Source organism: Tasmannia lanceolata, unplaced genomic scaffold, assembly GCF_043159265.1.
Source record: "Tasmannia lanceolata isolate RefF3 unplaced genomic scaffold, GAP_Taslan_0.1 ptg000003l, whole genome shotgun sequence".
Lineage (NCBI taxonomy): Eukaryota > Viridiplantae > Streptophyta > Magnoliopsida > Canellales > Winteraceae > Tasmannia > Tasmannia lanceolata.
The window spans coordinates 14,070,399-14,095,742 of NW_027518680.1; the positions used below are offsets into that span (position 1 = coordinate 14,070,399).

Here is a 25,344-nt window from a genome sequence, read left to right on the forward strand (position 1 = left end):
CTTTATTACTGTTTCATTATTTTCACAATGGAGGTCTCCTCCCCCCTCATGGGCTTTTGTTAGCTCATTGATTGAGCATATATGTTTGGGAAAAAGTTGTGCTTATTTCTATGGCTCTAAAAACATCAAGTTTCTTTTAATATAGCAATAACAAACAACAATAATAGCAATGCTTATGAGAACAACAATGATAATGGACAATGGCAATCAAATCAGTGAAAGATGGTGAGAAAGATTAAAGAATAACATGAGAATGTCTTGCGGCTGATGTGAGAAAGGTTAGGATTATATGTAAAAAATATAATCAAAATAGCATGCATGCATTGTTTTTCATGGAGATAAAAGGAATAAAAGGATAAAAGGCAAAAAAAAATCTCCTTTTTCCATAAGAACAATTCATACAGATCTTTTCACACAAGAAGAATTCATATTGATGAATCAGCTGCTCAATTCTACTGTTAGGCAATGCCATGGAAAAACATCAAAACCTGGGGTTAATATGAAACAACAGGAGGCTGTTTCCAATTGTTCTAGGCACAAAAAAGATTAATTGGAATGATTTTTTTATGTAACCTAGGGTGAACATCAAAACATATGACCCAATAAAATTCATGGAGACATGACCCGACTGCGGATTCGGCTTGAGCGTCTTACAGGAGTTGTGACAACCTTGGTCACCTCCATCCCATCCCCATCCTCCTGTTTCATATGAACACACATAAAAAAAGTTCAGAAAGTATGTATACATTATTAATTAACTTGAATAAGGGAAAGGAAAGCTTAATTTCCCAGTGATCTAGGTGTTAAAAGTTTCAACAGTTGGGGCATATGTTCGGCTACACTAAGTTTTTTTTACAAACAACTCTTCACCTTTGGTGACTTGTTCTGCCCACGAGCTCAATTTTCTTGAGGGTTTTCCTCCAAATGGGCAAACCAATCATTGAAAAGTAAAAAGTTAAGGAATATCCTTAGAGATACCCAAAAAGAATGAATCACATAAAACAAAAGGAAGCCTCATTCGTCAATTCTTTCACTAACGGACACATGCTTGAACACAACTCATTGTTTGTAAATATGTATGTACGAGTATGCACTATAGTTGAAAACATATTATTGTAGTGTTAGAAGTGAAGATTTAGACAAGCAAAAGCAAAGACGAGAAACAAATGAAACAATGAACAAACGAAGCATTTAAGACCCGTTTGTTTGTCATCTTCAATTAAAAGTACATTGATCTATGCACACAAATTTAGTTTGATCTGGATCTAAGTGTTGGCCAGATAAGCTTCTTATACTAAGAGACCTGGGGTAGCTATGAACCCCATAGACCATCCCCCAGGGAGAAGTAGCTATGAACCTATAGGACCATCCCCATAGGTTGTTTGTCATCTTCAATTAAAAGTACATTGATGTATGCACACAAATTTAGGTTGGCCAGATAAGCTTCTTATACTAAGAGGGGTAGCTATGAGCCCTATATGCCATCCCCATGGTGTGGGGGTGAAGGGAGGAGTAGCTATGAGCCCTATATACCATCCCCATGGTGTGGGGGTGAAGGGAGGAGTAGCTATGAGCCCTATATACCATCCCCATGGTGTGGGGGTGAAGGGAGGAGTAGCTATGAGCCCTATATACCATCCCCATGGTGTGGGGGTGAAGGGAGGAGTAGCTATGAACCCTGTATACCATTCTCCATAGGGTGTGGGGGTGAAGGGAGGAGTAGCGATGAACCCTGTATACCGTCCCCACAGGGTGTGGGGGTGAAGGGAGGAGTAGCTATGAACCCTGTATACCGTCCCCACAGGGTGAAGGGAGGAGTAGCGATGAACCCTGTATACCGTCCCCACAGGGTGTGGGGGTGAAGGGAGGAGTAGCTATGAACCCTGTATACCGTCCCCACAGGGTGTGGGGGTGAAGGGAGGAGTAGCTATGAACCCTATATACCGTCCCCACAGGGTGTGGGGGTGAAGGGAGGAGTAGCTATGAACCCTGTATACCGTCCCCATAGGGTGTGGGGGTGAAGGGAGGAGTAGCTATGAACATTGTATACCATCCCCATAGGGTGGAGGGTGAAGGGAAGGCCCCAGTTGGTAGGAAAAAAACCCGCATCCCATAGGGTGGTGAAGGTAGAGTGTTGGCTAGGTAAGCATCATGTAGTGAGAGGAATAGCTATGAACCCTATAGATCATTCCCCATGGGGGTTATGAAGTAGATATGAACCTTATAGACCATCCCCATGGGGGTTATGAAGTAGATATGAACCTTATAGACCATCCCCATGGGGGTTATGAAGTAGCTATGAACCTTATAGACCATCCCCATGGGGGTAGTGAAGTAGCTATGAACCTTATAGACCATCCCCATGGGGTGGGGGCGAGGGGTGGAGTGAAGGGAGTAACTATATGTACCAATTCCCCATGGGATTGTGAAGGGAGTGCCCCCCAATTGGTTGAAAGAAGAAACCCACATCCTGGGTTATGCTGCATTTGGAAGAAGAAATAGAAAAGGAATAAATATAGTGATAGATTTAGGGCGATGGTGGGGCCATGATGTCTTGATCCCCCCCCCCCCATAAAAAAAAAACACACACACACATTTCCCTCTTTAAAGGAGTACATCTCCTTTAAAGGGTTCAATTTGTACCATTCATAGCAAAGTGGATCAAGGCATTGTGAACTCACCATTTGTACAAAGGATACATGGACATATAATACCAATGCTGTTAACGTAAAAAGAAAAACGACTTCAGGGAAAAAGTTAAGTAATTTTTTTTTTTGGAACGTGCATAAATTTCAGATTGATGATACATAATGGAAGTATGATTTCTATCACGAACCAACCGACAATAATAGATGTAAAATGTGCATGTATTAATGCACTTATCTACTTTTTTATTCATGTATTAATGCACTTATCTACTTTTTTATTCATGTATGCTGACATTCGTGCAATTGTTCATGTGCATATGTATATTGAGATCATGGGAAAATCCTAATTAACCAACCATACACATATTTTCTAGTAAGGTATGAACCATTCATATATCATCATTGCCTCGGTTGTCCCATTTATAGGTGCCCTTAGACAACCTGACTTGAACATCGGGTACACTTGAAGTAGTCTACACACCATCAATTGAACACTTCATCCAACTCCAACGTGCTTTACGACACATTAATCATCTACCGAGTTATTTGAAGCAGCCACTTCTTCCATTACCATGTTTGAGGATGCTTGTTTGTGGGTTTGAAATGATCAGTGAATATAATTTCCCTTGAAGAATCAGATGTTTTCCCTTGTGTATTTCTTCATCCCCATCATCCATATTGGCAACTTTGTCCAAACCTATGTTACCGGTTCATTAGTGGCAAGCTCTAGTCCTCACCCTTCACCACTTGCAGTCTAATTGTGTGAGCTCTACTCCTCCAATGGATGTTCCAAAAACCTTGCCCGACTCCTCGAATGGATGTTCCAAAAACCTTGCCCGCGACTCCATGTTTTGTTGATTTTTTGCTCAATAGCAACCAATATTAGTGGTCTCACAATCCAAGCCTACTCCGACGAAAAATTGATTTAAGACTTCATTGGAACTTTCAGTCTAGGTCTTCGAGGTCAGAACCATCCATATCGTCATTCCTATTGTTGCCTCTTATAATTGTTTTCTTTAACAAGTTTACTTGAAGAACATCTAGTACATTTGAAGAAGGTCTACAACCTAATATGGCTGAACCAAGATAGGTTGTCTCTGCACATTTCCTCATCCACTTTTAGTATTATTGGTTGTCTCTGGTCTACAAAATTAATCGAAGATCATATCGCTCAATTTATCGAATCTTGGTAATTTTAGTTGTGCAAAAGGCTTCAACCAAGAATCAAATGAAGACTTCACTGGAACTTTTAGTCTTATTGTTAAAAGCCATAACCATCGAAGATCATATGGCTCAATTTAACACTTCAATGGTCATTTTCGTTGTGCAAAAGGCTTCGACCAAGAATCAAATTAAGACTTCACTGGAATTTTCAGTCCTGTTGTCAAAGGGCAGAACCCTCCATATCATCATTGCCATTGTTGCCTCTTCTAATTGGTTTTTTTGACAAGTTTACTTGAACAACATCTAGTACACTTGAAGAGGAAGTCTACAAACCTAATATGGCTCAATTAAATGAATATCCTAATGCTCAATCAAGATCATATGGCTTAAGAAAATGGTATCCTCGGTGCATTTCTTCATCCACATCTAGTACTATTGGTTGACTCCGGTCTACAAAATTAGATGAAGATCATATGGCTCAATTTAACACTTCAATGGTCATATTAGTTGTGCAAAAGGCTTCGACCAATAATCGATTTAAGATTTCCCCTAAATTTTTAGTCTTATTGTTAAAGGCTAGAGCCATCAAAGATCGTATGGCTCAATTTAACACTTCAAATGGTCATTTTAGTTGTGCAAAAGGCTTCGACGAAGAATCGATTTGAAACTTCACTGTAACTTTCAGTCTTGTTGTTAAAGGGCAGAACCATCCATATAGTCATATTGCCATTGTTGCCTCTTCTAATTGGTTTCTTTGACAAGTTTACTTGAAGAACATCTAGTACACTTGAAGAAGAAGTCTACAACCTAATATGGCTCAATTAATGAAGATCCATGGCTCGACCAAGATCATATGGCTTAATAAGATGTTATCCCCTGTGCATTTCTTCATCCACTTCTAATATTATTGGTTGTCTCTGGTCTACAAGATTAAATGAAGATCATATGGCTCAATTTAACACTTTAATGGTCATTTTAATTGTTCAAAAGTCTTCGACCAAGAATCGATTTAAGATTTCACTGTAACTTTCAGTCTTGTTGTTAAAGGCCAGAACCATCCATATTAACATTACCATTGTTTCCTCTTCTAATTGGTTTCATCGACAAGTATGCTTGAGGAATATCTAATATATTTGAAGAAGTCTGAAACCTAATAGTCACAAATATCTCCATTTTTTTCAGAAATATCACAAAAAACGACATTTAAAAAAAAAATGGAGAAATGATATCACAAATAGCTCCCCATATCAAATGATATTATGATTGTTTTTCTTAATGTTGCAAACATGTTGCAGTTTTTTCAAAGCTTTCTATTTTCCTAGGCCAGAACCATCTATAGATTTAGAACCAAGGTTGCCAGAGCGGGAATCGAAATGATAATCGGAAGTGGGAATCGAAGGCGGGACTCCCGGGATGGGTCGGAAGCGGGAATCGTGAAGTCGTCGGGGAGTCATTGGAAGTAGCCGAGGAGTTGGGAATCGCCAGGGAATCTCGGGGGAATCGTCGGGGAATCACGTCTCACATAATATTAAACCGCGGTTCCCAAAAGTGGGAATCACGTTTCCCATAGAGTGGGAATCGCGTTTCCCATGATTCTTGAATCGGGATTCCTAATTTTGGAGAATCGAGAAGATTCTCGATACGGAATCGCGAACTGGGGAATCGAGATTCCCAATCCACATAACAATTCCTGCTTCCTTGTTTATAACCATTTCCTCTGAAAACACGATTTTCTCTTGGTTATCGACAATGATGAACACATGGAAGGAAAACAGATTTTGACTTTAAAGAAAGGATGTATACCATGATGCTTGATGGAATCAAGAGTGCAAAAAAGAAAGGAAAAAATGAGGGAAAGAGATGGAAGAGAAGAGAAATATTTGTGGGTGAAAGCGCAACGAAGGAAGTGAGCTCCTTCGCTATAGATTAATACAACATTACAAATTATAAAAATGCCCATTAGTTAGGGTAGACAATGAAATAAAGGAAAAGCCTAACTAAATATACATGAAGACAATACAATACATTACAACATGTTGAAACTTTTAGTATGGCCACACTATTAAGGCTAGAACCATCCATATCATAATTGTTGTTGTTGCCTCTCCCAATTGGTTGCTTCGGCAACTTGAATTGAAGAACTAGCACATTTAAAGAATTCTATATACATCAACAACCTGGTTTCATGGACTTGTCTTTTCCATTGCATGCACGTCGCCTTGCACCCTATGCCTGATTTGAATGATATAGTGCCTTGAAAAAGAAGTTTAAGTTCATTACTCGATCTAACTATGCTGTTGTTATTCGCTTCAACATAAATATGCTTCACTTTCAGCCATGTACGTCATCTCATGCTCGATTTATGATGGTAATTCCACTTCACAATATAGTATTGTATTATTATCATGTGTTGATCCACATGATTGCCACTTTTGCAAGCTCTAATCTGAGTCTTCATCCTCCATCAATTGCAATCTATTTGCTAGCTCTCGAGAGCTCCATTTCTCCAATTTCATTGCGACTATCATCTACTGATGTTGTTTCTCAATATCAATCATCACTGAGGGTTTCACAATCCAGGCATTCTTCTGTCCATCCAATTATAGCTCGTTCAATTTATTATACTCGACATGTAAAAACATTTTTCTCCACATCTCATCCAATTCCATAACACTTTACGACAATTCACTACCACATCCAAGGATGCTCATTGCTGTTGCAATTATCAATGAATATGTTTGCCCTCTTGAAGAAAAATAGAAGTTGTCCCTTGTGCTTTCTTCTTTCTATTTCTAGTATTACTGGTTGTCGTTGGATCTACAAAATTAAATGAAGACCATATATGGCCCAATTGAATGCATCAATCCTCATTTACATGGAAAAGAATTCAACCATTATTCAATTTATGACTTCGATGAAAATTTCGGTATGGTGGCTAAGGTAATAACCATTCATACCGTACTTGTTGTCGTTGCATCTCCCAATTGGTTGCTTCGGCAATGTGACTTCAAGAAATAGCACACTTGAAGAAGTTTATATGCGTTAACAACCAGGTTTCGTGGACTTGTCTTTTCCATCTCATATGTGTTCGCATTCATAAGTCCAATTATGGATTCAAAGCAAGCACCTCGTGCTTTATATTAATGATTTAGTGACTTGAAAAAGAAGTTGAGGTGCATTACTCGATCGAACAATACTGTTGATTTTCTCTTTTCCATCTCATATGTATCTCAATATGCTTCCATCGTAAGGCCATTTATGGCTTCAAACCAAGGATGCTCATTGCTGTTGCAATTATCAATGAATATGTTTGCCCTCTTGAAGAAAAATAGAAGTTGTCCCTTGTGCTTTCTTCTTTCTATTTCTAGTATTACTGGTTGTCGTTGGATCTACAAAATTAAATGAAGACCATATATGGCCCAATTGAATGCATCAATCCTCATTTACATGGAAAAGAATTCAACCATTATTCAATTTATGACTTCGATGAAAATTTCGGTATGGTGGCTAAGGTAATAACCATTCATACCGTACTTGTTGTCGTTGCATCTCCCAATTGGTTGCTTCGGCAATGTGACTTCAAGAAATAGCACACTTGAAGAAGTTTATATGCGTTAACAACCAGGTTTCGTGGACTTGTCTTTTCCATCTCATATGTGTTCGCATTCATAAGTCCAATTATGGATTCAAAGCAAGCACCTCGTGCTTTATATTAATGATTTAGTGACTTGAAAAAGAAGTTGAGGTGCATTACTCGATCGAACAATACTGTTGAATTTCTCTTTTCCATCTCATATGTATCTCAATATGCTTCCATCGTAAGGCCATTTATGGCTTCAAACCAAGCACCTCCCTGCTTGATTTCAATGATGTAGTGCCTTGAAAAAATAACTCTAGGTGCATTACTCGATCGAACTATAATGTTGATCTTCTCTCTCACATAAATATGCTTCCTCCGAGCCATGTACATCATCTCGTTCTTATGGTTCTAAATGATTAATTTATGATGGTAATCCATTTCATGAATTATACAGATCTTATTATTGTTTGAGCATTATATTTCTCATTCTTACACACCCTAATATTTATGTGGTGAATCAGTTTCAGTTTATGCATGTCCTAATGACCTTCATGTTATATTGTCAAGCATATTCCACAGTATCTTAAGGGCTCTCTGGGTTTTAGCTTCTTATTTTCGCAAGGCTCCTATTTTGCTTACCAACAGAGACCAGCTGGACCAGATGCTCACCCAACAATGGTCTTTTCATTTTGGGGCTTGGCTCTTATTTGATGGAGTTTCAAAAGAAGCAATCAGCAATTTCTTTTTCTAGTGCAAATGTTACACATCATGTCACATGGATCATACTAATGTCACATGGATCCAAAATATTACATGTTATTTGTGCTTGTCATTGGGCTCCAAATGTGATTTTCTAGTGCCACTTTTATGGAAGCCAACCCAATGATGCAACACATGGCAAACAGCGAGACACGCATTGAGATTGACTATCACTTTGTGTCAGTGAAGGTTCTTCGCATTGATATCTAGGTTCGATCATTTCCATTGCTAATCAATTGTCAATGTTTTCACCAAGTGACAATTCCCAACTTGTTTTCAGTTTCTTCAGGTTCAAACTAATTGCTCATGTCAAGATTAATTTTTTTGTAGTGAGAGCAGAAGGAAACTATTTGTTGGTTATTTTGGTATGCTGTAAGGGTGTTATCAACTGTTACAATCTTCTAAATACTAGTCTTCGACCCATACAGGAACATATCTTTATAGAGAAATCACAAAACTTATCGTGATACAACTCTGTGACATATGAAATGTGTCTATGCGTGAAATATAAGTGTGACTCTACAAGTGTGTGCTCATTTGTGTGTTATGTAAGTGTATCCGTTTTATTCATGTGTCTATACTTGTGTTCCTATATCCATATGTATATGAGAGTGTGTATTTACATGTTTATTCATCGGAAATATGCATGCATTGTACATGTGTGTATGCAAGCAAGTATATGAATGTAAACACCTGCTTATACATGCATGTTATATGCGTGTATAATCTATGTATGTAACCCACTGTACATACATGTATAATAATTATATGGAAGTACAACATACATGTAAGTGTATGCATGCAAGTATATGAATGTAAACACCTTGTTATATGCGTGTATAATCTATATATGTAACCCACTGTACATACATGTATAATAATTATATGCAAGTACAACGTACATGTAAGTGTATGCATGTAAATACCCACAGTACATATATGTATGTCATCATATGTAAGTACACAAAATGTTTCTGTATGTGTCTGTCAAACTGATATGATTAAAATCAGAACACCAAGTTTAGGACCGACTACTGAACAAAATCAAAGAATAAATGCATTTAGTCATTCTTCTGCAGTTGTTTCTAACTAGTATGCTCATCTTCTATATTAAACAGAATCAAAGAAGAAAAGTAGAAACATGCTCTCACCTCTTTCCTGGTATGCTTCTTCTGCGTGGTAAAGCTTCCATATGAAGGAGACTCTGCTGTAGAAAACTCCAAAACAGATGGATCAGCGTGATTACTAAAGGAAAGACTCTTCCCCCTCGATCTCTTTGTCTCATGAGATTGAGAAAAGCTGATCTCTTCAGCTTCTACTTTCTTAGATTTCAGTGAAGAGCTGATCTCTTCAGCTTCTACTTTCTTAGATTTCAGTGAAGAGCTCTTCTCAGTGATACTGATTTCCCCCACATCTAATTCTCCAAGCAATTCTACTGTCGGACGACGAGCTCGATATAACTCCCCGTAGTTGCTATCAGAATGTACCAAAGAAGTATTTAAATTTGAATTTCCCTTCTTCGGGATGTCTTCTTTCATAGAAAACGTTGAATTGCTCTTCTCTACCACCATTGATTCAGAAACTGGTTCTTGGAAAGTTGGCGAGGAATTCACAGGAGCTTCACTACGCTTAAAACCAAGAATAGCCAGAATCATAGATGCTGCAAGTACTAACAGTGTTGCCAATGCAATATCAACTTTTGAAATTAACTTTTCTTTTATGGACTCCAAGAAAGAAACTCTCTCCTTTGCTTCATTTACCTCTTCTTCAGAAGTACTGGCAACATCAGACTTTTTATGGTCAAATTGGGAGGGAGGAACTTGTGAAAACTCAGAGAATACTGAAGTTTCACTCTTCTGATCGGTAATTTCCTTTGTTTTCACCGTTTCATTTTCGACCACATCTTTTCCAACCTCTTCATTAATAGCTTTCCCAGTTGGTTCCATTAAATCATGCTCTTTTGCTTGTTCCTGTTCTGAGAAATTACTACATGAAACAACTTCTGTACTCTCTCCATCTGCCACAAACTCTCCCCATTCCCTGATTGAATTCCCAACCAACATATCATTATCTGTTCCAATAACTATCTCTTCTTCGACTTCTGACGACACAAATGGAACAGTGTCATGTGAATGTTTCTCTTCTGATTCTCCCCTTTCAGTGAGATCATCTAAAAACAGCAAATTTCTTTCTGTTTCTTCTCCATTAGAAGGATAAGTGGAGGGCACTTTTTCTCCCAAAGGAACAAGCTGAGGAGGATAAGTGGAAGAAATATTTCCCACAAAAGTCGAGCGCGATTCTGAAAATCCTCTAATCCTTTCTGAGATCCTCCCCATACTCATTTTCGTGGTTCGATATAGAGGAGCTGGTAAAGGAGGCGAAATAGCAGATGGGTTCGTAGATGGCGCGAATACCAAAACAAAATACAGTACACCTAAAAGAAACAGGAATTTTAATAACAGATTAGAATACCAATTCCTTTCTTCCTCCTCATCTTCCTCTTCTACATCATCCTCCTCCCCCTCCTCACTTAATTCACTCTCTTGGTTATTCGAAGGTTCCGAATCCAACCCATCAATGCATAGACTAGACCCACCTTCTTGTTTTTCAGATTCCTCTTGTGAAGAAGATGTATAGGCCTCAGATGACATTGCATCTTCCATAGATTTTTGAGGCTCTGGAGAAGAGCTCTTGTCAAGCCCTAACCCTAACCCGTCTTCGCTCTTTCTACGTAGAATCACTTCAAGGCGCCTATTTGGATTAAAGCGAAGATATTGCGGCCTTGGAGATAGATAGTTCGTCAGAGGATCGTAAGGGAGAGACGAAGAATTAGGGCTAACAACACTTTGATTGCCCGATTCGGATCGCTTTGAAGATAAGGGTGTGATCTGAAAAGATCCAATGAAAGAATCAGATATTGAATCTTCCATTCCAATCTTTGGGTTTTTTTCGATCTGGGTTTCGGAGAAAGGCGATCCAGAAGCTTCGTTCCTCTCGACCAAGATCTTCTTCTTAGGACAGGGGGCGGCCTTGGAAGTTGCGGAAATCGTGGAGGCCATGAAGTTCTTGGAACCCTTTTTAGGGTTTTGAAATTTAGGCCCATTTTGTTTGGGAAATTGTTGGTCATTCTCCTTAATCCCATGTGAGTGAACCTCTTTGGAAGAGATTCTTTGATAAGAATCTGCAAAAGTAAGAGGCAAACATTTAAAAAAGGTATAAACATTCAAACAACCCAAGAATCAAATAAAGAGAAAGAAACTCTAGAATAAATTTACCAGAAAAGGATGGTTTTGGAATTGCAGAAGGCTTGACAGACATGTTTGATGATGAATTCTTCTTGGCATTCTCCATTTGATTTTCTTCTATCTAGCGGGAAATTTGGGAAATTTCTACAGGCTTTCTTGTTCTTCTTTTTTTGTGCTTTCTCTATTCTATTTTTTTGAAAAGAGGGGAAATGAAAATGTGAGATGGATTGGAGAGAGGGAGATTAACGTTGGGTTTGATAACTCCTAAATTTGAATCTTTTTTACCGTTACTGATTGTCAGTTTCTTTAACGGCTTGGATATCGGTTTCTAAGAGATACGATTTGATAGATGTTTTGGCAATTCCCCAACGGCTAGATTTTGGTTTGGGGATAGTGGAGTTGGGATAACTAGGTTCTAGGATACTGCTTTATCCCTTGTTTGACTCTGTAGTTTAAACTTTAAATAACAATGGGGCTGTTTACCATGGGAATAGCAATCCGGGGTTTATTTTTTTTTGAAAAGGGCAACATAATATATATATATATATATATATATATATATATATATATATATATATATATATATGTAAAAACAGAACCGAGGTGGTCCTGAAGGAACAAAGATAATACAAAGATAGCAGTGCAATAATTCAAGGAGGTAGATAGTCAAAGCACTCAAACGCGGCCCGAAAGACTCCTTTCTTGGCAAGGGTGTCTGCTTCCGCATTGGCTGATCTCCTGACATGGCGAAAAACTATTGAGGAGCCCTTAGCTCTGTCCTCAATTTCCTCTAAGAGAGGCAAAAATCGCCAAGGGGGAGAAGCGTTACCCGAAAGCCAGCGAATAACATTTAAGGAATCCCCTTCGACGATAATGTAATCCAGGGTTTATTTTATCCTAATATGAACATGTTATCCTCTGTTCTTATATGAGATATTATCACAAATAATTTCCTAAAAAGCTGTGTGCACGAGATTTATCCAAATAGGATAGCCAGCTTACCTACAATAAAAAAAAAAGAAAAAAAAGAAGGGTAATCTCAATATAAATTTAGGGGAATGATATCCTCCCCCCCGCGCGACGGATAAACCCCCCCCCCCCCCCCTTTTTAACGTTAATCGTTAAATTTTAAAGGCAAAGAAAAACGTTAAAGGGGTGAATTCATCCTCAAGCAGTGAACCATTCTCACAGAAACCGTTAAAGGGGGGGATTTTATCCGTTTAGGGGGGAGGGGGGATATAATTTTCCAAATAGGAAAGGCAATCACTAGAACAGCTTGTCCAAAGATTTTAACCTTTTGCTGAATGAGATTTAAATGTTGTGTGCAGGCGAAGACCTGTATTTTTTTGGAAAGTAGCGTGGGGCCCACTTCATAGATGATCAGATGTCTCAGCTCGGCAATCGGGCCGAGAATTAACTACAAAAGTTCCATCATCCTATGATCGTTAGAAGATCAAAGCGATTACAAAATCAACTGTCCAGGATAAATCCATCAACATAAAGAACATCATAAAAAAAGAAGTTTTATATTTGTTTCGTTTTCAATAAGAAACCTCTTGGATGTTTTCCTTGGAGAGTTAGTCGTGAGTTTCCTTCGTAAAAGGAAGTTTTCATGTTTAAGGAAGGGAAATGACCTCCCCCCCCTTAACAGTTTTTGTGAGAATGGTTCACTGCTTGAGGATAAATTCACCCCCTTTAACATTTTTCTTTGCCTTTAAAACTTAACGGATAACGTTAAAAGGGGGATTTTATCTCTCAGAGGCGTGGGCATGCAAAGGTTAAGAGGGGGGGGATAAAAATAGAGGTGTCTCGAACATGTAGTAGGCTTGAAAAGTAGTAGTCTTAGTCGATTTTAAAGATTATGAAAGGAGTTTCTTGAGATTGTTATGGAAGTTGGACTTAGCTACAGTTTTACTGGGAGTATTAACTGGCTTAGGCGTCCAAAAGAAGGTTGCTCTCGGTTCCTTTCGACGTAAAATGTGTTTTATTACTTCGAAAGGAACGGAGCCTTAGTGATTTACCTATTTTGTAGGGCCCGAGATCAAGTGCGTCCGTGTATTTCTTTGCATTCTTTTGAACGCAAAGAAGAAACTTTCTCTATATAAGCAATGAAAATAAAGGCAGCTTTGAATGATTACTAGTTGTTGTTTTTTTTCTCTATTTGTTTCTACTGATGGTATCATCTTCCTGAAGATAGTGCGTGCCTGTTTGGTTGCCAAAATGCTGGAAGAATGATGGGGTAGCTGTGGGATTTGAAGCCCCAGATACCGTTTGGTTGCATTTTTATTTTAAGACCTCTTTTTTACCACTCAGCTTGTCGGCTGCTGGTCGGCTGACGTGGCAACCTAACTATAGTCGATTGCAAATCCTCCAAATCAAAAGATTTTGCAAAGAAGATTTCTGGAATATTAACTTGAAGTGACACATTTCTCCCTACTCTTCCACATGTCTCCTTTTCAAGCAAGCTCCCTCACAATTATTAACTTGAAGTGACACATTTCTTCTTCTCAAATACATGCAACCAAACCCAAAACGACTTTTTATTTTCAAGCAAGCTCCCTCACAATTCCAACGATAACCAAACGACACTTTTACACCTACCACTCATCTCCCTCTTGACCTTTATTCCTTGCTTCTCCCGTTTGACTTCCCATTCCACTACTCTCCCACGCACAATTGGGAACCAAACAGGGGCACCCTAAGACCTTTGAACGAATTCCTATTTGCTTCCTTCACCACCCCACTTTGTTGAATACAAGGATCTGGATAGTTGGAACCCAAGATACCCCGAGAAACCTTTCACAAAAGCATGATTTCCCTATTTTGGCCGACCCTTTTCCCTTCCTTCCATTGGCCTAAATCACCCCTCACTCCTATATCTTAGCCACTCCTTAACTACCTTAAAACCCCAACCGACTTACCCCTTTTACACCACATCTACGCCATTTTTTTACTTTTTTTTGAAATAGCAATATATTAATAGAAAAGAGAACCGAGAAGGGTCTCAAGAGAATACAAGAAAACAAGATGGAAATACGACAACATACACAAAAAACCCCCCTAAGGAGGGAGAAAATCAAACCATTCCAATACATCCTATCAACCAGACCTCTTCCATATTCTTTCCCCCTCTACCATATTCTTTCCTACTTTCTGATCCTAACCAACCACTACCCTAAGACCTCGTTCGCCATCTCATCCCTTGACTTCAATGCTTCCTCTATCCACCCGTGTGTCAGTGGGCCCCACTGTACTTTATGAAAAAATATCGGACTTCACGCGCACACGGCATATAAGGGGATGTTTTGGGATGGGTGGGACATTTGCAAAGGTTCTGGACTTTTAGTGGTTTTTGGTATTTGTATATGTCTAAGATAGTCTAAGTGGGTTGAGGGGTTTAAGGGATTACTGAATTGGAAGGGCGGTTGGGGATGTGGAATATATTCTTACCTCCACACACCCACACACACACAGAGAAGAGAGAGAGAGAGTGTGTGTGTGTGAGTGTTCACGGGCACCCACTAGACCAAACAAGAAACAAACACAAAAAGACATACAATTATACTGTCAAGAGTAAAAAGGCTTCCTATTAAATCAAAAGCCAACAAAAGGTCGGCCGTCTGTGGTGTAGATTGCTAACCTGTGAAACCGCACTTTGTCTTTCATGTCAGAATAAGAACCCGTGAACACTCTCTCTCTCTCTCTCACACACACACACACCAAATTCTCTTCCCACCCAAAAGAAGAAAAGTACTTATAAAATTTCACATACTCTTTCTCTACTTCTCATTCTCTTTCTCCATGTCGATTTTTCCACAAGCTTCTTTTATTATATTCCTTCTCTTCTTACAATCTAGCCGGACTCTCTGTCACACTAAAGGAATTCGACCCAACAAACCCCCAGAAAATCGTTTCCCTGAAAATGTAACAAACACCCAACTTGTAGAAGAACAATTCATGAGATGGGTCAGATTTGTTGGGAGCCTCAAACACTCCCTCTTTTTTACAGCAATAAATAAGCTCTTCGCTTCTTACACTTTGATTGTCAATAAGAACCCAGCTCATGGAGATTTTACATCCATTCAAGATGCCATTGATTCTCTTCCTTTCATCAACCTTGTGAGAGTTGTGATTAAAGTCAATGAAGGAGTTTATACGTAAGTATAAGATTTTCCTACTTCATTTTTTGGTTTGGTCTTATTTCATGGTATGAAAATTGGGTTTGGTTCTAACTTTCTAAGCACTGAATTTTCGTAGTTTGAATTTTATTGTTTTGGAATCGTTGTGATGTGAATTGGGTCCCATTCTAAACAGAAAAGTTCCACTTAGAAAGTGGTTTTCGTTTTTTACAATCTGTGCTTTGGGAATTGGGTCGAATTGCAGAATGTCCTAGGGAAAAAGTTAAGATTTTTTAGTGGCTACTAATGATGTTGGAACTACCATGGTTTGATAATTGCACTAACTCACCTCGTCTTTTATTTTTTAAATGGCTTTCTAGAGCTTTTAGGGAATTGTAATAACATTTGATAGCTCATTAAACAGTAAAAGACAAGATGAGCTAGTGCAATTAGCAAAACATGTCAGTGCCAATATCAGTAGCCTTTTTTGTTTATCACTGTTATTGGAAGGGAAGTGATATTTACCCCCTTTAGATCACTAGGGACACCCCAACGCCAGTGAACAGGGGCAATCAAACCCACTGATTTTTCTGACATCAAGGACATTAGCCCCCCTTTCATCATTGATACACTGACCGTGGGGCGTAAATATCACTTCCCTATTGGAATTGGGTTTTACTAAATATACTGAAATTGTCTGTCTTTTGATTTATTTTTTCTTTGTTTTTTCCTGTCAGCCATGGAAAGGATTAATTAATTAGCTTCAATCTTATTTTCTAATCAGTAAAATTTGTAATTGGGTTTGTTTCTAAAATTTGAAAAATAATTCAGGGAGAAGGTGAATATCCCTACTCTAAAGGCTTTCATAACCATAGAAGGAGCAGGAGCAGATAAAACATTGGTTCAATGGGGAGACACAGCTCAAACAATCGGACCAAAAGGGCAGCCTATTGGAACCTTCAACTCTGCAACTTTTGCTGTGAATTCCCCTTATTTCATAGCCAAGAACATCACTTTCAAGGTAAAGGGGAAAAAATCCTACTGTTTGTATGATATTTTGAACAGTATTAGTATTTTTTAAGATAAACTCCATCTTATTGAGTTATACCCATTATATCTTTTCTCTTAGAAAAGAAAGAAGCTATATTTTCTCCTAGGAGAAAAAGGAAAAAAAAATCTAGCTTTGCCATTTTAATTTCAAATCTAAACACCATTTCCTCTGTTCATCTGAATTCCATCAACCAATGCCAATCAAATTGATGGTATTTTGGATGCTATCAAATTAACATTTCTGGTGATATATTTGTGTTCTTTGACCCAATCCTCACTTAGGATTCAAACCCAATATATCACTTTTTTCTTTTCTTTTTGAAACCCATATGCCAATTTCTAGCTAATATTTCTGAAGTTAGTTTTGTATTGCAGTCAATTTTGTCAATCAGAGCTACTATCTTTTCAATTTTTAAATTGGCATTCACCTATCCAAAAAGTTTTTTAGTTTTTCTTTCTGGTTTTTATCAGAGAAATGATTATAAGAATCCTCTTCTTCCTTTTCCTTTTTCTTTAAAAAAAACAGAACACTACCCCTGTTCCAGCCCCAGGAGCTGCAGGAAAGCAAGGAGTTGCATTTAGAATATCAGGAGATACAGCTGCCTTTCTTGGCTGTAAATTCTTGGGTGCACAGGATACACTCTATGATCATTTGGGTAGGCATTATTACAAAGATTGCTATATTGAAGGCTCTGTAGATTTCATCTTTGGAAATGGGCTCTCCTTGTATGAGGTCAGACTCTCTCCTCGTTTAATTTTATAATGGTTTTCTTACAAGCAAGTAGAACAAATGGGTTCAGGTCTTGGTAGACATGAATTGTAGAAAAAAAAATCGAGAAATACCTTCTCAACAAGGATCAAACACAATATGCAACAAAACAGGTACTGATATTGGCACTGACATGTTTTGGTCCTATTGTTTATGTGGTTCAACAGTGGACGCCACTAGGGCTGGCAACGGGGCGGGGCGGGGGCCGGATGTTGGGGTCCCCTACCCCTTCCCCTTTGCGGGGAATTTCCCCCCTCCCCTTCCCCTCCCCTTTGCGGGGATGGTGGGGAATCCCCTTCCCCTCCCCGCGGGGAATATCTAATCCCCTTCCCCTCCCCGCATCCTTCGGGGACAAAATCCCCGCCCCGCCCCGCCCCACTCCAACATCACCCCCTCTTTAGTCATTGATACACTGATGATGGGTGTCCCTAATCAACTTGATGCAATTTCAATATATAAAAATGTTATAAACTAACATACTTGTAGACGAAGGAGATATATTTCTTACTCTTCAAAAGATAGCAAAATCCCTTGAAGTACTGACTTGACTCTTGAGTGCCCTCGCAGCAGTCGCACCAACAGGCGTTATAAACCCAAATAGATGCCTGAGCAATGTTCAGAGGCTTGGGAATCACCAAAATGCAAAAAGTGAACTATGTCCCTAACCTGAGCAATGTTTCTTTCGTGGGGAGGAATTAAGGAAACCCTAAGTACCTAACCAAAATAAAAATTCAATTTATTATTTTATTAATTTATTTTCACCACCGATGTTGGCACTACGATTTTTTGATAATGGCATACACTCAGCTTGTCTTTATTATTTCAACATCTGTCAAAAGGTTATTATAGTTCCCAAAATGCTCTCAGAAGCTAATTAAAAGGAAAAGACAAGCTAAGTTTATGTTTGGGGAAATCTTGTAGCCGATCTACAGAGTTTCTAGTAGTTTTCCTAAAAAAAAAACACTTAAAAATATGCAAAAAAATGGCATTGATTAACGGGGCGAGGCGGGGCGGGGAGGGGACAACTACATCCCCTTCCCCTTCCCCTCCCCGCACCGGGGAATTTTTAAATTCCCCTTCCCCATCCCCTATCAAATCGGGGAATCCCCGCCCCAAGCGGGGCGGGGCGGATCCCCTCTTTTTCGGGGAATTGCCAGCCCTAGACGCCACAGGAGAAGAGCTTTCACTATTTTGGTTTAGGACTACAAACTTCTCTTCTTATTGGCCAAGAAAACCAAGAAAATACAAAGAAAATCTCGTGGCCCTAATATGTAACTTATATGTCAATGCGAGTACATCAAGAAAATTACCGAAATATTCTTTAGGGGAAAACCGAAAATTAAAAACTTTCGAGGCGCTGCCCCGTTCATCCAGCTCGATCTGCATGTGTGTTGCGCACATTGGTCCGTCGCATTAGTCCATCAGGGTCCTGTATAATGCCAGCATAAATTTATACATTTTCAACAATACATCTTTGTGTTACTTGATTTATTTTTTACCGGTCTGCATATAACACAAACTGACATTAGTGGCATCTCAATGGGAATACCAGTGAGAAAAAGGTCAAGAAGGAATGAGAACTATTTTCTTTTTGGGCAGTTGGGCAAATAGAAACATATTCTTCTAAGAGAATAGCTGAACATTAACTAATTTTGGAATGTTGTTTATGAACAAGATAATAGTCCTTAATTATTTTAAGGGATGAGATGATTAAAACAGGTGATGGAATTGGTTTCTTGTCATTTTGGCAGGGGTGTCAAGTCCATGCAATAGCTCAAAACTATGGAGCTCTGACAGCCCAGAACAGAATGAACCTTTTAGATGACACAGGGTTCTCATTTGTGAACTGTAAGGTGACTGGGTCAGGGGCTCTCTACCTGGGGAGAGCTTGGGGCACCTTTTCCAGGGTTATCTTTGCCTACACATACATGGACAATATCATCATCCCCACTGGCTGGTACAATTGGGGTGACCCCAACAGGGAAATGTAAGCTTCTTTATTTTTCCTCTATGCTTTTTCTTCTTTTTGTTTTCTTTTTCTTCTTTTTGTTTTCGTTAGAGTATGTGGGATCCAACAGTTGGATTGGGTTAAGATCTCACCATTGGATCATCTTGGAGGTAGATTCAGTAAGTTGGTTAGATGAGGCAACTACACAGATTATTCAATTTGGTTAACCTAGATAGATTAGGCAACTAGATTTGATTAGAATAATATCTTTCCATAGTTATCAGATTTCATTTTATGTTTATCATGTAAGTGCTCTATATAAGTACACATCAATTATCTTGTAAAAGCATCCAAGAATAAGTAGAAAATCAGAATTTGACACTCTTTCTTTTTTGGTTTTTCCACTGTAAGACTCACCACATACAAACCATAGTTTCAAAACACCTCCATATAAACCATAGTCTCAAAAAACCTCAACTCCCTTCTACCTTGGCCGTGTTCTTGTCTGAGTTTGCATTTTACCTTGCAAAGTACTTAGACTGTGACATACCCAATTGACTAGGATGAGCTTTGGGCGCCTTTTGGTCTGCTCCACTTTTTGAAACATTGATATAAATCCTACTGATTTGATGGTGATTACACTCAATTTTACTTCACAATCCAGTGTATAAATTGAATCATTCCTTTCACGTTTGAATGGAAATGGTATTACCCTAAACTAGTCAACCATAACTTTACCTTAACCTTGAATTAGAACTAATGGTAAAATGAATTGATATCTGCTCTCTTTCTTTCTTTTTAATGATGATGACCCTCTTCACTTTATTAAACACTTTCCTTATTAGCCTACGTATTATGTAAAGAATGAGTGAAGAATGACACTAGCACTACTCATTTTATATAAATACTCTTGAAACAGCACTCACCGTCCCACTGCATTTTTCTCTTCTGCCTTTCAATCCTGACGAGTGTGAATGCACTTCCTATTTCTTTTCCTTATTTTTCTATTGGCTTATACAGAAGGAAGTGGAAAAGATTAGTTCATGTTCCTTCTTCGAAGTAGATTGAGGCAGTACAGTTGGGCCCACACACTAATCTAATTGGCCCCACACATGACCTAATCATTATTCACAATTTGTCTTAAGATTGAATCTAGACCACTGCCTCAATTTGTCTTAACCATCCCCAGTTATTGGGCACTAATTGAACAGTTGGGATTGTCTGACCATATCGATTTTGTCTAGCTATTACATTTCTATAATGGCTTCGACCAAATGAATGGTCCTGGTCACTTTAGCATCATGTGGGTAGGTCCAATCAATACATGTCGTGAGAAGTGATATGTATAGATAGGAACTTTTATACGGTGTCACGGGCGCATAATCAGGGTACTGCCCTGCTATAGTTGGATCAAACATTAATTGGGGTGACAATGGGCCCACTTCGGATCAGATCCACCTATGTCTTGGTCACAATCCATTAAGATTCCTCATCGGTCGGATCATTTTCATAGTTCTTTCAGATCTTACTTTTTGAGTCTGGATCACTGTATATTTAGAATCCTTAAGGCTATGTTCACTTGCGTTCCCGGGAAAGCAAATTCCTGGAAAACAGCCTATTTTTTCCTTGACAAGACAAAATTCTGGTATTCACTTGCTTTCCTGAGAAAGTAACAAGCCTAGGTGAAAAATGTCAAATAATGACATGGAAATTGCCAAAAATGATGTGGACATGTCTCTTTTCTCACAAGTGTGGGAAACCAAATCCTACTATTTTGGTCGGATTTGCTTTCCCGGGAAAACTAGTGAAAAAAGGTGGGCAAGCAGTTTCTCGGCAAACCTTTTCCTGCGCACGTGAACAGGCGCGGGAAACCTTTTCCTACACAGTTTCTTTGGATTTCTTTTCCTAATGCCACGTCAGATTCCCGGAAAACCTTTTCTTTTCCTTTCCCGAGAAAACAAGTGAACAGAGCCTAAGAGTGTCCTAGATCCTATTTACATTGTACACAATTAGGACTTAGGGCTAGAAATGAAAAGAGGGTAAAGGGAAGAAAGTAGAGTGGGAGAGAGTGTTGTTGAAACTAAAAAGTAGGTTAAATGAAATGTTTTTGGTTCCTTTCGGACCGTCTGGGTCCAGTGACATCTCTAAACATCCCTATACCATATAATTTCACAAATAGATAAATTTCAAAATAGTGATAATTTTTTCATGGTTTATTGCAGGACTGTGTTCTATGGACAGTACAAGTGCACGGGACCGGGAGCAAGCTTCGCGGGGAGAGTGTCATGGTCAAGAGAACTTACAGATGAGGAGGCAAAGCCCTTCATTTCCCTTAGTTTCATTGACGGACCAGAGTGGATCAAGTTATAATCTTCCTTTCTTGCTTCTCACCTTTTTCACCTTCCTACTAATAATAATATTTATCATATGAGAATCGCATTTTTTGTGTCAATAAAAGTTAGTTATAGGTGTTGATGCTCAAATATGTTCGAGCGAACGAACGGCTACGATGATACTGATGCCGCCTGTTATCTGATACGGATGGCGAGAAGGAAATGCTCTGCACCCACAAACAATAGGTTAGGGACCATCCGGAGTTGAAATTCTGAGGAAACCCTCCGACGCTCAAGTTAGTAAAGAGATCAACAAAATGAGAGCTTAGCACAGGAAAAGGTCTGTTACCTGATTTGGAGAGGAGGGTTCCTATTTATAGATAGAGGTTTCATATTCTGAGATTTGGTATAGTAGCGACGTGTCATGGTACTAGTCGCCGAGAGTTGATTGTGACGTTTTGCGGTGTGTTGCCCCTGCATGTGTTTAAGTTCTCTTAATGAATCTATAGACCGGAATGGTTGGGGTGTGCAGGATGACTCCTGAAAGATTCACCGACCTGAGTGTGGAAGTGGGACGAAGTTAATTGGACGTCCTGGTGGTGAGGCACGCTCTCTGGCGTGTCAGATACAAGGGTTAGAGGCAATTGGAATGTTCTTGCCTTTTTGAGCGGTTGGTTGATGTGGATTGCTTCTTGGGGAGCGGCTTGCGCTAGTGAGGTGGGTGATAATTGTCACGTGGTACGGTTCTCGAAGGAGGTGGAAGTAAGGAGATCGATTGGTGTTCTTCAACACTGATTGGTTCCTTCTTTTTTTTAAAGACAGTATATCTATTAAGATGTAATACAAAGATTTGTAGGGGGGCCAGATGTACTCCCCTAACCATGAAGCTTATGATGTACAAATGTCTTGTATTCTTGCATAATCCTGCACCCGACGGACTAATGTTTGTCACGCACACGCGGGTCGAGTTGCACAGTCAACTCGCTCGGGTGCAAGGGCAGTGCATCCTACTGGGGCCTCCGGGGTAGCTCCCCAGGAGGAGGATTTAATTTTCGAGTTCGTGCTGAAGGGTATTTCGATAATTTTGTGATGTAGTGACATTGATATATAGGCCACATATTAGAGTTATGGGTTGTGAAAGTTTCTTTCTGATTTCTTGGCCAAGAAAGAGAGATTTTTAACCTTAAAAAACAGTGAAACTTACTATGGCACAATGATAGCCCATATGTGCTTTAAATCCCACATGGCAAAAAATACACCGACAATGTAGTTCTAAGGACTCATAATGTGTAATCTTTGTCCTTAAACATGGATGGCGAAAAACTGCATATGAGCAACGGTTCACATTATCTGATTTTAGGATTGCATATTGTCGGTGTGATCTTTGGGCTATATGAGATCCAAACCAACGCCTAGCAAATGGACAGTTCGAATTGAATCAATCAGAGGTGGACACACTATGCCATCGCATACACGTCATTTTATTACAATGAGGTAGCACCCTATTGAAGCATTCCTCTTATGAATATATAGAATTACCCTATGTCATGAAAAATGGTTGTTATGGCGCATTGCTATGTTTGGATGCATGTCGAGTAATTAGAAATGAGGGAGGGGACAAGATTTGGAAACCCCGGAACTCCAAAGGAGGGCTGTTAGTGACATCCTGCCTGTCTTCCTCTTGTCTTGTTTACCACACAAATATTTGACTTCATGTCTCATTTGTTTAGTGCTTCTTATCTTTTATATATGTATTTAGTGTTATATGTTGGAAATTTGTTGAGGGTACTGTTGATGATAGAAAACAGAAACTTGTTGCTTCAAGGCGTGATATCACTTTCCTTAAGACAAGATTCGCCCCCACTAGTAGTGTGCCAAGGGGATCCGCGAATTGCCTCCAAGATACAATGAAGCCTAGTAGGGAAGCCCTACTAATGTTTGATGACGCGTAGCACTAGCGGAATCAAACCCGAAATGCCCTTCCGAAATTTCAAGCCTTAGAGAAATCTCTAGATTCTGTTTCTGCAGAAAAACAGTATCTAGAACAGTAAACAAAAGAAAAACAGTATGTAGAAATACTTGGGGATTTTTGTAGGAGTGTAGAAGAGAGTGTAAAATCAGTCAGAATTGCCAATTCGATTTCTATCTGAAATAAGAAGTTTGCACATTTTTTATAGACCATCTAGTGTCTTTTCAGTGTGAAAAACACCTCTACAGGGCACCTTTCCAGAATGTTTGAAATCTGACCGTTAGATCGCACCCATTGATATTGAATGGTCCTGATCGATTCTAGAGGTGACTGTTGGTTTGAGTAAATCCTCTCTCCAACCCAGTCATCGTTAGATCAACCATCTATGATGTGGATCGCACCCCCTTGGCACATGACCGTTGGGGGAAGGGACACAACCCATTTGATCACACCCTTTGACCGTTGGAGTCATAGGCCCGTTGGGCCGACCGTTAGGCCCGAACCGAAGCCCAACCCAACTGAACCATTCGGCTTGATGGGCCTGCGAACCATTTGACCGGTCCACCTTCATCTTGATCCAACGGTGCAGATCAAATCTGGAAAAATTAAAGGCTCCAATCGCTCCTCGCGACGTTGCGTACGTGCGAAGTGCAAAGTGTGCCTAAAAAGCGCCAATAAAGCGCCACTATGCGCCCTATAGCCCATTGCCCACGCCGCGCGCGCGCGTGTGCGAACAGTGCGTTGCACCGTCCCGCGGGTCCAACCATGGGTTCAACCCAATGTGCAATCAACAAGAGTTAGAAAAGGTAGTGCTTTATAAGCCCTTCTCTTTCTTTTCTCTCATCCGATGTGGAACTATCTTTTTCAACTACACTTCTACATCCTTTTGTAAAAGCAAATATTTCCAAGAAAACATTTTCTTTTTCCCAAACGCTTTTGATAAAACATTTTCCAAAACACTAAAACATGTAATATACATGATTTTGAAAATGCAAAATCACTAACAATCCCCCACCATTTTCAAAATCAAAGAAAATTTTCTCATCAGGCTTGGAAATCTTATGCATAGATGAAGGTATCTCTCGATTTGAACCTTCACTTAGTGAGGACATATCAAAGTTAACCAGAATTGCATAGTAGACGTATCTTTGAACTAGCTATTCTATTTGGTTAACCGGATACGTCTCACACACAAGATTTCACCTCTTTGGGCAATTTCTAAAACCGACACATGTTTTGGCCTTGTGTCTATATCTTGGTTTCGTGAGCGCTCTAGAGACTAGCCAGGTCTCATAGGAAGCGGCACCACTTCCACACTCACATAGGTAGGCTTATCAAGAGTGCCCCTGTAACTAAAACACTCCAACACTATGTTATAAGCCTATTAAGAGTTTAAATACTCAGCCTTCTCCTTTTAAACATTACAGGTACCAAGCACTTTACCTTGGGATGGCAAATAATACAGATTATAGTGCTTGCAATCACTCCATATGATGTACTTGGACTCATTGAACTCAAGACTTATGTTTATTCAAGTGTTGAGTCGATGTTCCATCATTGGTGACTATTGGTTAATGGCTTTAACCCCATCCCTAATGATGTTTTACACACCAGATCTCTTGCAAGAGCTTTAGTGAATGGATCGGCCAAGTTTTGGCTCGATCTCACAAAATCAATAGTTACTACTCCATTAGTAAGTAACTCTCTTATAGCACTATGTCTAAGTCCTATATGTCTGGACTTACCATTATAAACATGATT

The 25,344-nt window shown here is 39.3% G+C and overlaps 2 protein-coding genes across 2 annotated transcripts; one reads left to right on the forward strand and one right to left on the reverse strand.

Annotated features, from left to right (window-relative positions):
- Window positions 1–356: 356 nt before the first annotated feature.
- LOC143852026 (uncharacterized) lies at window positions 357–11,791 on the reverse strand. Its single transcript, XM_077361536.1, has 3 exons — window positions 11,427–11,791; window positions 9,303–11,332; window positions 357–699 (listed from the first exon to the last, which is right to left on the reverse strand). The coding sequence occupies exons 1-3, from the start codon at window positions 11,500–11,502 to the stop codon at window positions 610–612; spliced, it is 2,196 nt and encodes a 731-aa protein (XP_077217651.1). The 5' UTR covers window positions 11,503–11,791; the 3' UTR covers window positions 357–609.
- Window positions 11,792–15,111: 3,320 nt separating this feature from the next.
- On the forward strand, window positions 15,112–22,742 carry LOC143852032 (Pectin lyase-like superfamily protein). The gene is made up of 5 exons (XM_077361546.1): window positions 15,112–15,553; window positions 16,346–16,535; window positions 17,091–17,297; window positions 19,085–19,320; window positions 21,504–22,742. Exons 1-5 carry the CDS (start codon window positions 15,198–15,200, stop codon window positions 21,649–21,651), a joined length of 1,137 nt encoding a protein of 378 aa, XP_077217661.1. The 5' UTR covers window positions 15,112–15,197; the 3' UTR covers window positions 21,652–22,742.
- Window positions 22,743–25,344: the final 2,602 nt, after the last annotated feature.

What these genes read in the sequence shown, in the direction of transcription:
- LOC143852026 (XM_077361536.1), bottom strand. Translation starts at nt 11,502, where the DNA reads ATGGAGAATGCCAAGAAGAATTCATCATCAAACATGTCTGTCAAGCCT. An exon ending in TCCAAAACCATCCTTTTCTG is followed by an intron (nt 11,333 to 11,426) that starts GTAAATTTATTC and finishes TTACTTTTGCAG; the next exon opens with ATTCTTATCAAAGAATCTCT. An exon ending in AGAAGCATACCAGGAAAGAG is followed by an intron (nt 700 to 9,302) that starts GTGAGAGCATGT and finishes CATATGAAACAG; the next exon opens with GAGGATGGGGATGGGATGGA.
- LOC143852032 (XM_077361546.1), top strand. Translation starts at nt 15,198, where the DNA reads ATGTCGATTTTTCCACAAGCTTCTTTTATTATATTCCTTCTCTTCTTA. An exon ending in GTCAATGAAGGAGTTTATAC is followed by an intron (nt 15,554 to 16,345) that starts GTAAGTATAAGA and finishes AAAATAATTCAG; the next exon opens with GGAGAAGGTGAATATCCCTA. An exon ending in CCAAGAACATCACTTTCAAG is followed by an intron (nt 16,536 to 17,090) that starts GTAAAGGGGAAA and finishes TAAAAAAAACAG; the next exon opens with AACACTACCCCTGTTCCAGC.